The sequence below is a fragment of the Macrotis lagotis genome, chromosome 1 (assembly GCF_037893015.1).
Source record: "Macrotis lagotis isolate mMagLag1 chromosome 1, bilby.v1.9.chrom.fasta, whole genome shotgun sequence".
Classification (NCBI taxonomy): domain Eukaryota; kingdom Metazoa; phylum Chordata; class Mammalia; order Peramelemorphia; family Peramelidae; genus Macrotis; species Macrotis lagotis.
Window position 1 is genome coordinate 243387968 of NC_133658.1, and position 13282 is coordinate 243401249.

The window sequence follows — 13282 nt, forward strand, 5'->3', positions numbered from 1 at the left end:
CAGGCAAACTGGATTCTTTTCTCCTAGTATCATTTCTTCATTTATTAAATGGGACTAATAATACCTATTGTAATTGATTCAGAGGCCTGATGAGAAGATCTGATATTATGAAAAGCATTTTGTAAACTTTAAACTGCTATGTAAATGCTAATTTTTACGTTTATATACACATAGCTGTTTTGTGTCAAGGAAAAACTTTCTAGATGGATATTAATATTTAAATTAATTCTATTTTTTAACAAAAAATACATTTTTGAAATGCTTTCCATTTATTCTTCAATATCAGAATTTGTTAAAGTATTGAAATATATTTAAACATTGCTCAAACTCATATGAACAGAGAAACTGATAAAACATTAAATCAAATACTCAATTGAATCTGTGATAGCATGTATTCAGAGTTTCCTCCATTAATTCAGGATGTAACCGTATTTATCCATACATATCCACCCTTGCATGATTTTGTAGAACAATAATTTACACTCCAGATATTTAGAATCTGTGGACAGGTTGGGCAAAAATTCACTTTGGCACTTAGTATGAAAAAACTTAGCTAATTGAATTGACAGTATAGCACAGACAAACATATTCTTAGTCTATTCAGAAATCCTTATCTTATTTAGCTTTTATCAGCTTTAAACATTTAAAGGATGTGCTAATTATAAAAAATTTTTAGTTTTTAAAGCACATAAAATATTCCCTAAAGCAGGACAAATCTTCTTCTCCATAAAGTATAAATACTTCAAAGTGTTTGCATTTTTCCAACAACATTCAATAAGTTAGATTGTCCACTATGTTCTGAAATTAAAACTGTCCTAACCGAATAGGATATTTTAGAATAAAGTTCAAGAAATTTATGGAATTTTTTAAAAACAAAAAAGGTAAAAAGAAACCATACTAGGAAGATCTAAATATTTCATTTTTTAGTATATATTTCAGGATATGGAATAAAGAGGAGGGTTTAAAAATGCTTTTTAAAATAAAACTAATAATTGATTTTATGGGACATATAAAATTGAATTTTAGAGTAGTTTATAATGACTAGAGTCAAAAGTTATGCTTAATAACATATATATATCTATATAGATATATCTATATCTATCTATCTATCTATCTATCTATATATATATATATATATATATATATATATATATATATATGTTTGTGTGTATGTATATGGAGAGAACAGTCCATATAACTAAGATATAGATTGTGTAGGGCTTCCCCAATTAATAAAAGCAACACTATAGAAGGAGCACCATTGTTCTGATCCATGTGAAACAGAAAGAGCAGGGTTTGAGTCTACCTTGACCAGAGCTTTCCTGAACATATTATAATACTATGGTATTGGTTTTATGCTTTTAAAAATATGACTGAGGAGTCTGTACGCTTCACCAGATTGCCATGATGGTAAAAAAAAGTTAAGAGCTCCAGTCTAGAGATGTTATAGATCTTTCTCTGCTCATTGTGTGAAATGTCATATTCCCTGACTCCTAAAGAACATTACCCATGCTTTAGGAATAGATAGACCATGGTAGGATTGTTTTAATTTACTTTTTTTAGGAAAGTAATAGGATGTAAATCTGATTCTATTCCACCAATTAAAGTTACCATTGCTAGCATTACTTTTACCCAAAATGTTTATATTTCTCTTTCTTTAGCTTTCTTGTTCCTATTCTTTTTTATACTGTTTGCAAAATAATTTACAGTTTTTTATTAAAGACTTTCTAGGACAAAACTTAGAAGGATCTTTTTATGGTTTGTAAATGAGACAGGTACTACTCATCATTTGGCATATTGAAAAATGCTTCATGTTCTTGTCTTTAAGTTTTCAATCACAAATATAACATGAATATACTCCCCAATAAGAGATAATAGAAAGACTTCATGATGAGATTCTGACATTGGAAACGAAAGGGCAAGATTACAAAGCCATTTTGTCATTTCAGTATTTGACTAATATAAAAAAGACTGTGAAGACCATATCATCATTTGATCTTGAATTTTAGGTTGAAAAAAAAATAGTTCATCTGGGATTAAATTTTAATTTAAAAGATCAGTAGTATTTTAGGAGGGTATAAGAAGGTAGTGTAAAAATAAAAGTAATAAAATGCCAATTTTTTACCTAGTGATTTGGGTAGCAGATTCTTGACAAATTCTGCATGATCTCCTACATGCAGTATGCTGTAGACACTCGTATTCATCAGTTCTTCCTGATTGTAACCCAAGTAGCTGGTCACATTTTCTGACACAAAGACAATTCTCCCTTCGCGATTCACAACAAAGAAAAATCCATCCAAGGCCTGCAAAGCCCAAAAAGGTTTGAGCAATTAGGATGAAATAGAAAAGGGAAAAGAATCACACAATATGAAGCACATATATTACAACTGGAATAAATTAACATAGGCAACTCTGAAGCAAATAATTAAAAGTAAATTGCTGCAGAGAACTGTCAAACCCCCCCAAAAATCTCCCATGGTACTAAAACACCAAATCTCATTTAAGTTTTCTTAATATTTTAGACTTTTACTTCTGGAATTCAAAGACTTTATTTTTTTGTTTTATTTTTTGCTTTTTAAAAAATTAATTTATTTGGGGGCGGCTAGGTGGCACAGTGGATAGAGCACTGGTCCTGGAGTGAGGAGTATCTGAGTTCAAATCTAGCCTTTAACTCTTAATCATGGCCTAGCTGTGGGACCTTGGGCAAGTCACTTAATCCCATTGTCACGTAGCTGCCCCAGGAATTGAAAAACTTTTGAGTAAAGCATAATGATTCTAAGAAATACTAAGTACACTGAATAATAGTTGGTAACTCTTGAAACCTGTTATAAATTTGTGATGAAAAATTCATAGGAAAAAAAATGGAAATTCTTTAAAAAAAACTTTTAAAAACTTTTAATCCTTGTTGATTTCAATTTCCTATCTTCTTAAGAATGATGCTTATAAGAGAAGATGCCACATAATGTATTAAGTACTATCTATTCTATAACTAATCAGAATTTTTTAAAATAAGCAAATCAGGGGCAGCTAGGTGGCATAGTGGATAAAAAACTGGCCCTGGAGTCAGGAGTACCTGGGTTCAAATCTGGTCTCAGACACTTAACAATTACCTAGCTGTGTGGCCTTGGGCAAGCCACTTAACCCCATTTGCCTTGCAAAAACCTAAAAAAAATTAAATAAATAAAATAAAGTAAGCAAATCAAAAAAGAAAATGCTACATGGTAAGTGTGTAGTAGATGCCCAAGAGTTAGATGAGTAAAATGTGTATTTTTTTACATTGTGGATAGTCGAACAGTGTCAGGGAAGAAAGATTTCTTTTCAAATAAAATAACAAGTAAGCTTTAAAAAAAAAGTTGAGCTGAACAAACTGTGATTTAAAACAAATAGGCTTTAAGTTGAATTATTTTATATGCCAAAAGCAATAAAATTAACGAATGAAATATTTCTAATATACACTTATCACCAAAATGAACTAGCTCCTCCTATTATTCTGAATAAGTGTTTTTGAACTTAATTTATATTTAAAAGGTTTGTTTTATAAGTTCTTCAATACTTTGCAGTGTATATATTTTGCTTAAATTTAAAGGTAATGATCATGTGCTTATTATGAATGAATCACTGAGAAAGATAAGCAATGGGAATAAAATATAAAAATATAAAAGTAATATATGCTCAAGCCACCAGGAGACATTATAAATTATCTCCTTACTCCTTTTGTATTCTAACAGCAACTACTACAAGATGTTGATTCACTCCCAAAAACACAATTTAATCTTCTTTGCTCTCTTTACAAAGACTTTTAAAGTTATTCTTGCTTGTGGTAGCTGGGACATGGGAGTCTAAGAATCTATGATTGTTGGAAACTGAGACTGGAAAAAACTAAGAAATATTGATCAAGGCGTGTGTGTGTGTGTGTGTGTGTGTGTGTGTGTGTGTGTGTGTGTGTGTGTATTGGGGGGGAGGGGTAGTTAAATACAGCTATAAACAAGTGAAATAATTAAAGAATAACTGAAATGTGCACAAAATTCATGAATCTTAAACCCAAGAGTTCATTTATTTATCTCATACTTCAGTAAAAATTCAAATTAATAGCATGAAAATTATTTAAAGTTAAAAAAATGATCAGGAGTCAATACATATAAAATATGTACATATAAAATATGAACTCCATGTATGATAAGGTTAATATTGATATGTCAGTGCTCTGAAGAGTGGTGCTTCCTGTCTTTTACCTACAGGTACATACAATGTTGCCTTCTTCACAATTTCCTTGTCATGGCAAAGCAATCTAATACTATATGGGACCAGATGTCTGTCTCTAGAGAAGTCCACAATACCTAGAAAGGGTACAGAACAGATTCACACACCAAAATATGATAGAGAGAAAGTATAAAACAATGGATACACTTTTGTGTTTCCTTTTGAAACTTTGTGATATCACTTTGGTTATTTATTCTAAGTCTCAACTTTGATTTCAATGGTCCATTTCACTGTACCATTTAACCCCCACAACAATTCACTTTACACTTCTAGTTTATACTGGTTTAAAAGTTCTAAGGGTTCTGAAAGAAATTAAAACCTGGTTATAGTGTACTATACTTAGGGTGCTAAATAAACAATATGTGATAGAAGATATTTATATCAACTGTTAAGACTTAGTTATTTTGTCAGTTTTGAAGGTTAGGTTTTGATTGCTTGGTAATTAAATGATTACTAGTAACAGTCTAAATGTGAATGACATGCCTAGAACAGAGAACTAGGAAGGACTTAAAATGAGAATCATGATTGCTTCTCAAGAAGTCTTTATTGACATCATAGTCAAAAATCGCTATGAATTTGAACAAGAAAAATGAGGGGTGACAAAAATGAAAAAGAAGATATATGAAGAATGATTTAGCAATCATGCTACTATCACATGTGGGTGCTATATATAGGGATACTGTGGGTAAATATATAGCCTGAAGTTGGACTAAGATTTAAAAGGAAATGTGGATTTGATAATTAACATAGTATTTTGAATCATTAAAAATAGGTTTTATGGGGCAGCTAGGTGGCGCAGGGAATAGAGCACCTGAGTTCAAATCTGGGCTCAGACACTTAATAATTACATAACTGTGTGGCCTTGGGCAAGCCACTTAAGCCCATTTGCCTTGCAAAAAAACCTAAAACAAAACAAAACAAAAAACAAAAAAGCTAAAAATAGATATTAAAATTTCCGTTATGCTTTTCTTAGAATAAAAGGAAAATAATACAAAGAAAAATTAAGTACAACTTGAAGGAAATTAATTATATACATACAATGTTGCTTGTCATATTTTAATAATTCAACTCTTAATTCTAAAGATCATTAGTGAGTCTTCTAATCCTGTGTAACAAAAGTCCAAATAATAATTAAAAAGTCATCCCATATATATTAATTAGGAAATTGCTCTAAAGGTATTAAGGACTTAGGAATAACTTACATAAGGTTGCTGTTTTATTGGAATATTTCTCACTTAATTAAGATCTCATTAATCAACAAAAAAAATGATGCCACTTAATTTTTTATTTTTTTTTAGATTTTTGCAAGGCAAATGGGGTTAAGTGGCTTGCCCAAGGCCACAAAGTTAAGTAATTATTAAGTGTCTGAGACTAGATTTGAACCCAGGTACTCCTGACTCCAGGACCAGTGCTCTATCCATGGCGCCACCTAGTCTCCCCACTACTTAATTTTTTAAAAACATTTCTTATCTACTTTTTAGGGATAGTTTCATAATATAATACTGCGGAAAAAAAGTATTGGCATACACTATGTATCAATCTTAAAAAACTATAAGATTCTTAAGAACAGGAACTATGTTGTTTTTAAACTTTGCAAACTGAAGCACTTTTCCTGAGTGTTTAACAAAAGTTTGTTGAATTGAAATGTATGTAAATTACAGGAATTCAGCCAAACAGCAATAAAGATTGCAAAAAAAAATCAAAGAGTAAGTAAGGAGTTTTCATTTCATTGGGGGAAAACAGCATGTAATAGTAAAAGAAAATAGAAAAAATTTCATGGAGTAAGCAACTAGAAGGGAATAGAATACAGGACAAATTCTCAAATAGATTTATCTTAACAATAGAAATCCAGATATATAAAAATATGGCTAAGTAAATATGAATGGAGCATGAATAAATTATGGCATTTCTATAGGTATGAAGTATTCTAAAAGAATATTAAGATATAATGCATGCCCTAATATAGTCTTTGCCTACAACTGAATTATGGAGACAAGATAAACACATATGAATACAAAAACAAAACAAGGTAGAATATAACAAAAATATGAAATTCTCTTACTCAGAAAATAAGTCTATATGGAAGAAAAAATAGAGATTAAGGGCTGGAGCCAATAGGGTAGTATGCCTTAAAAGATGAGCCTATTAAAAATAGACAAGAAGGGAAAGGAATAGATAGGCAAAGGGAAGGTACAGAGCTAGGAAGAATTATATTTATTAATTATTGATTGAGTGTTTTCTTCCAAGCAATAAATACACCTCTGTCTTCTAATTCTTTAAAGTTTTAAAAGAAATACAGCTTTATATTACTATTTTTAATGAAAGATTATTTACTTTACAAGATATTCTTCATTTCATAAATGTATTCATTTAATAGTTACATTAAAATGAGTTTTCCTAAAGAATTTTTAAAAAATATTCAAACTGTAAAAACTTTCAGGAACCTGGTCAGTAGAAGGAGGTAAGCCTGAATGTAGCAGAAACTCATTTGCAAAATACAACATACATATTTGTATATGGTTCATTAATTTTTCTTTTTTTTAGGTTTTTTTTTTTTTGCAAGGAAATATGGGGTTAAATGGCTTGCCCAAGGCCATACAGCTAGATAATTATTAAGTGTCTGACTCTAGATTTGAACTCAGGTACTTCTGACTCCAGGGCCAGTGCTCAATCCACTGCATCACCTAGCTGCCCTGGGTTCATTAATCTTGAAGGGGGTATTGACATGTGCTTGTAGAAGAGCACAGTAATTCTATTAAATACTTTATCTTCCCAACAAGTCCTCTGATTCCATTGTCATGGATACAGTACAAGATATAATTTAATCCTCTTTATCATTTCTCTTACAAAATTTTCTAGAAAGACTTTCAGTTAGAGATCAAGCATTACTTTATATGCAATTTTTTTTCAAAATTGTCCTCTTTATCAAACATATTCTTAATTTGTTTTAGGTTAGCTGAACAAGAATTAATGACTACTGTGTCATGAGTGGGTATACCAACCTCCAAAAGAAGGGGTCCCAAAGATTCCTTTTCAATCACTCCTTGACTGCTTGATGAGATGTCTGATTTCTGGACGTCATCATCAGTTGCTGTTTTCTCTGTAATTAAACAACATTTTCGTTAAATTATGCTGAAATTACCTAGTACTAAAAAGTCACAGAAAATGTAACTTCAACAAATTATGGATGATAAAACTTAGTTCCCCTTTTATTAAGGTGAGCAGCTAAAACAGATGACTAAACATTGTGTTAAAGATCAAATACTTAAGGTACATAATGAGATATTTGTACTCATTTATAAGCATAAGACCAGATGACTATGTTAATGTGAGAAACAAAAGCCAATAGAAACCTTACTTTAATTAAAAAGAGTGACAACACATTACCACTTATGACATGTGTAAAAGAAGACATTAAGAATGGGGGGGAGGGTGGGGGCAGCTAGGTGGTGCAGTAGATAGAGCACGGGTCCTGGAGTCAGGAGTACCTAAATTCAAATCTTGCCTCAGACACTTAATAATTAACTAGCTATGTGGCCTTGGTCAAGTAACTTAATCCCATTGCCTTGCTCAAAGAAAAAAAGTGAGAAGGAATGAAAACTAGACTTCAGAATCCATTTGTGTAGGGAACTTCCAAAGAGGAAACTTCTTCTACCAAAGCAAGTCTGTATTATCCTCCAAATGTAAAAAAAAAGTTTACTTGCCATTATATTGAGTATTGAATAATTAAAATAATTGTTGCTTAATTATTGAACATACTTTTATATGCACCCTAAGGATCATAGATGAGAATTTAAGATCTGAAACTGTATTATCTCTCCTGTTAGATAGTGAGCCACCTAAAAAAAGGACTGTTAGACATTTATATTTTTATTTCCAGCACTTAACATAATATTATGCAAAAAGTAAGTGCTTAAGAAAGGCTTTGAGGGCGGCTAGATGGGCAAGCCACTTAGACCCATTGCCTTGCAAAACCTAAAAAAAATAAAAGGCTTTGTTCATTTATTCATATTTGCATCGAAAAATTACAAGAATCAAGGTTCAGAGGAATTTGATTTGATATAATCAACAATGGGGAGCATTCTTAGGTTCTTAGGGAAGTGAAATAACTTTTTATTAATTTTCATTTGGTAATATGGAAACTAGGAATGTTTTAGTAATTGAGGTATGAAATGATAAAAGTTTAAACTAGAGAGATGATAGTGAGAACTGAAAGGAAGAAGCCAATTCAAAAAGCACAGTGAAAATGAAACAGGATTAATGACAAAGTTAAGATATCAGAGTAATGGAAGAAGTCCAGTCCAGTTCACAGACATCCTCTAAATATGTCTAGAAAATTCTATCAAATTGAATGTTGATTAAGGAATCTAATAAAAAAAAAGTAAGACATTTTTCCTGTACAAGGTAGCAGAGAGAGAGAGAGACATGTACCCTGGTGTTAGTCCAAGAGAAAGCTGTCCTGAGCAGTGCAACAGTAGGTACTAATACTACAGAAAGAGGTCCCAAGAAAAGATACGGTATCTCATAGTAAAAAAAAAAAAAAAAAAAAAATCAAGAGAACTAAGAGAACTAGATACTCCAAAAATCATAGAAATAACTGAATGTCATGACCTCTTCTCTCCCAAAAAGTTTAGATATCTATTTGATAAAATAAAATTGCTCAAATCTCAGAATCGGAGGTAAAATTGGAAATAGTAACTATAATCAAGATAATAATCCAAGAAAATTCAAAAGGATTCGGGAGAAAAATGCCCCCAAGCTCCAGAAAGAAAAGTGATAAGCTCTGGATACAGATAAAAGCATAGTTTTTAAAAATTTTACTTTTCTTGGGGGCTTTTTTTGTCTGCAATATGGTTAATAGAAATGTTTTGTATGAATTCACATGTATAATCAATATCATCAAATTCGGGAAGAGAGTGGGTGAGAAATTTAAAACAAACACACACACACACACACACACACAAACACACACACCCCCAGCACAAACCTGTGAAGTTTATAGATTAAACTTTTCCCTGGAAAGACAATAAGTTGCTTGAGGACAGACTAAAAAACAAAGGTCTAGATGAGAAAGACTGAGAGAAGAGAAAAAGGAAAACAGAGATAAGAAGAGGCTGGACTTAAATGCAAATGAGGGGTGGCTAGGTGGCATAGTGGATAAAGCACAGGCCTTGTAGTCAGGAGGACCTGGGTGCAAATCCAGTCTCAGACACTTAATAATTACCTAGCTGTGTGGCCTTGGGCAAGCCACTTAACCCCATTTGCCTTGCAAAAATAAAACCCTAAAAAAAAAAAAGAGAGCAGATTAAAGGAGGGACTAAGTCAGAATCAAAACAAAGGAGAGACAAAGATAAAGTATGTGACTTAGGGAAAACTCAATTAACAATCATAACTATGAATATGCACAGGATGAACTGATCCATAAAACAGAAAATAGTGGAATGAATGTGGAAGTAAGATTCAAGAATGTATTGTTTACAAGTAACATGTCTAAAGCTGAAAGATTCATACAGTTAAAAATAAGTAATTGAAGGAAAATGTTTTTAGTGAAGTAAAGAAGGTAGGGTTGACAATTATGATCCCAGACAAAGCAGTAGCAAAATAAGACCTAATTAAAAGAGATAAACAGGAAAAGCCAATTTGTGAAATAAATTACAGAAAATGAATGAAATACCAATATGATACATTAATTACAGGAAATAAGATAATAAAACTATAGCATTGAAGGACCTTAATTTAGCCACTCTGATATTATTTTTTGTTATTTATTTAAGGCAATGGGGTTTCACTGACTTGTTCAAGGTCATACAGCTAAGCAATTAGTGGCTGAAGTTGAAATTGAACTCAGGTCCTCCTGACTCCAGGGACAGTGCTCTATCCACTCCACCACTGAGCTGTCCCTTTCTTAAATCTAAGCAAAATAAAACAGGACAAAAAAAACCCCTAAAAATAAACTGAGTGTAGGATTTTAGAATATGAAAACATATAGACACATACACATATATACACCTTAGCTGTGTGTGTATGGTACCTTCACAAAAATTGACCACTAGACATAAACACTTAACAAATGCACAAATAAAGCAGAAACATTACATATGGATGGACACATACACATATATACACTTTTGTTTAATATATATATACATATATATGTCAAGATATGTATGCATACACATAAAATCTACCAACCATAATATTAAATTATATTTACTAAGGAACTAATCCTAGAGAATGGATGAGTCAAAGAAAAAAAAATTGGTCATTGAGTTTTATCAGCAAAGATACTGAAGTTTCTGCCACTTACTTCTTCAATGTAGAGACAGTCCCATTTTAGAGACAACTAGGGTAAATAGGTGTAATTTGCCCAGAATGACAGAGATATTAAGTATTGAGGGGGAGAGGGCATGCATGCATGAAGTATGAAATTTTCATGGTCTGTTCCTTAGCACTTTGACGTTTACTGTCAACTCAAATTTTTTAGCTTTCCAGTTTAAACCCACAAAAATGGTTTATCTCCAAAATCTGAATCTGTATTTAAGCATAAGGCCACCAAGTGGCATAACATGTCATAGCTACATGATCTGAACATTAAGTATTTATACCTTAGGTGTGTTTAAGCGACATAGGAAAAAATAATGTAAGTAAAAACTAAGTAAAAAATATTTCAAGTAAAAAGCAAAACTCAGCAAAGGAAAGCTGAGAACTTTCAACTCAATACTTTAAAGGAATGAATATATTACAGTTGGTCAGCCAGTTAATAATCATTTGTTAAATGCTTATTATATGAGACTCTAAGCTTAGTCCTAGGCATTCAAAGAATTGCAAAAACACTGTTCTGGACTTAATGAAGCTCTAAAAAGGAAAAGAAAACATGCAAATATAAAGATAGGAGGCTAACTGAGTCAATCATCCTATCCCATTTAAAGAAAGGATTTAATTTAGTAAGAGTACCTCTAACTAGTCAATCAATGATGATGTTTCTGTAGCCTGATTAATCAATTTGGAAGATGGAAAGGTCAATAGAGGAAGTGAAATTGCATTAGTATTGGTTAATGAGCCAGTCTTTATGTGAGTCTTTAGTAAATAGGAAACCAGCAAGCAATTCATGTATTTGCATATCTGGCATCTTAAAAGAGAAAAAAGGTTCAGTCACTTGCCTGAATGGGAATTACTTGGGGGGGGGGGGGGGGGGGGGGAAGAAGAGGAATATTAACTTCAGAGTGTTAGAGGATCTGGACTTCTCATCAGGTTCCTAGCAGTCTCAAGAAGACCCACAATTCATGGCAATATATGAACTGAGAGAAGCATCTTAAGGATTCTCAAAGATGGAAGGAGAAATATATGAAGGACCCAGGAAGGGGAAAAAGGGAACTCCCAGAAAAGAGACTTAACAGCAATCCTGAGTTACCCTGTTCCATATCATGTGCTCTAAGGTTAAAGCTAATTTATCCAAGACTGTATGTACTTATGGGAAAGAATTTACCCCCAGTTCAAGACGCTAAATTGTACCAACAGTCTTTCATTTATCACCTGAGTAAATGACTATTTCTATAAAGTTAATTAAGTAATGTTGGCTAATTTTAGTTAATAATTATGAGAAAGTATAAAGGAGACATCTTGACAATTACTGTACAAGCCCCTTAGTATCTCTTAGCTCCTTCACAGAGGCAGTTACTCCCCAGGGAAGTTGCAAAGTAGTAATAAAAGAATAAGATTGTGGCTATCTTCATACTCTTAACACTTTTTCTGTTTTTCCATTCATCATCAGTCCTGGTCCTCTTTTTTCTTTTTTATAGACAATCTCAGCAGTGGCTTGGTTTTTTTTTTAACTATCAAAACACTCAGAAATCATACTTTGAAATCAACTAGTCTCTATCTTCATTAGCACAGCCTCTTTCATCAGTAACTTTCTTTTTTTCTTTGTTTTTTATTAAAGATATTATTTGAGTTTTACAATTTTCCGCCAATCTTACTTCCCTTTGCCCATGGAAAGCACTGTCAGTCTTTACTTTGTTTTCATGTTGTATATTGACCCAAATTAAGTGTGATGAGAGAAAAATCATATCCTTAAGGAAGAGTCTTTGGTCTTTGTTCAAACTCCACAGTTTTTTCTCTGGCTACAGATGGTATTCTCCATTGCAGACAGCCCCAAATTGTCCCTGATTGTTGCACTGATGGAATGAGCAAGTCCATCAAGGTTAATCATCACTCCCATGTTGCTGTTAGGGTGTACAGTGTTGTTCTGGTTCTGCTCATCTCACTCAGTATCAGCTCATGCAAATCCCTCCAGGCTTCCCTGAAATCCTGTCTCTCTTGGTTTCTAATAGAACAAAAGTGTTCCATGACATACATATAACCCAGTTTGCTAAGTCATTCCAAAATTGAAGGACATTTACTTGATTTCCAATTCTTTGCCACCACAAACAGGGCTACTAAGAATATTTTTGTACAAGTGATGTTTTTACCCTTTTTCATCATCTTGTCAGGGTATAGACCCATTAGTGGTACTGCTGGCTCAAAGGGTATGCACATTTTTGTTGCCCTTTGGACATAGTTCCAAATTGCTCTCCAGAAAGGTTGGATGAGTTCACAGCTCCATTAACAATGTATTAGTGTCCCAGATTTCCCACAACCCTTCCAACAATGATCATTATCCTTTCTGGTCATATTGGCCAGTCTGAGAGGTATGAGGTGAAACTTTAATTTGCATTTCTCTAATAATTAATGATTTAGAGCAATTTTTCATATGGCTATGGATTGCTTTGATCTCCTCATCTGTAAATTGCCTTTGCATATCCTTTAACCATTTGTCAATTGGGGAATGGCTTTTTGTTTTAAAAATATGACTCAAGTTCTCTGTATATTTTAGAAATGAGTCCTTTGTCAGAATCATTAGTTGTAAATATTGTTTCCCAATTTCATCTGTAATTCAATAACATTTAACTGCATTTTTGCCTTCAAGACCTTTATTTCTAAATGCCTAATATGCAATGACTTCACTCTCCTTATACTGACATGG

At 32.4% G+C, this 13282-nt stretch overlaps 1 protein-coding gene across 10 annotated transcripts in view; it reads right to left on the reverse strand.

Annotated features, from left to right (window-relative positions):
* Positions 1 to 13282, reverse strand: part of NCOA1 (nuclear receptor coactivator 1) — a 216921-nt gene that overhangs the window by 98184 nt on the left and 105455 nt on the right. For all 10 annotated transcript variants that reach the window (XM_074209970.1, XM_074209969.1, XM_074209972.1 and 7 more), the window contains 2 exons: positions 7263 to 7360; positions 2126 to 2303 (listed from right to left, as the gene is read on the reverse strand). In XM_074209970.1, the coding sequence (XP_074066071.1) occupies positions 2126 to 2303; positions 7263 to 7360 (276 nt within the window). The remainder of the gene's footprint in view (positions 1 to 2125; positions 2304 to 7262; positions 7361 to 13282) is intronic.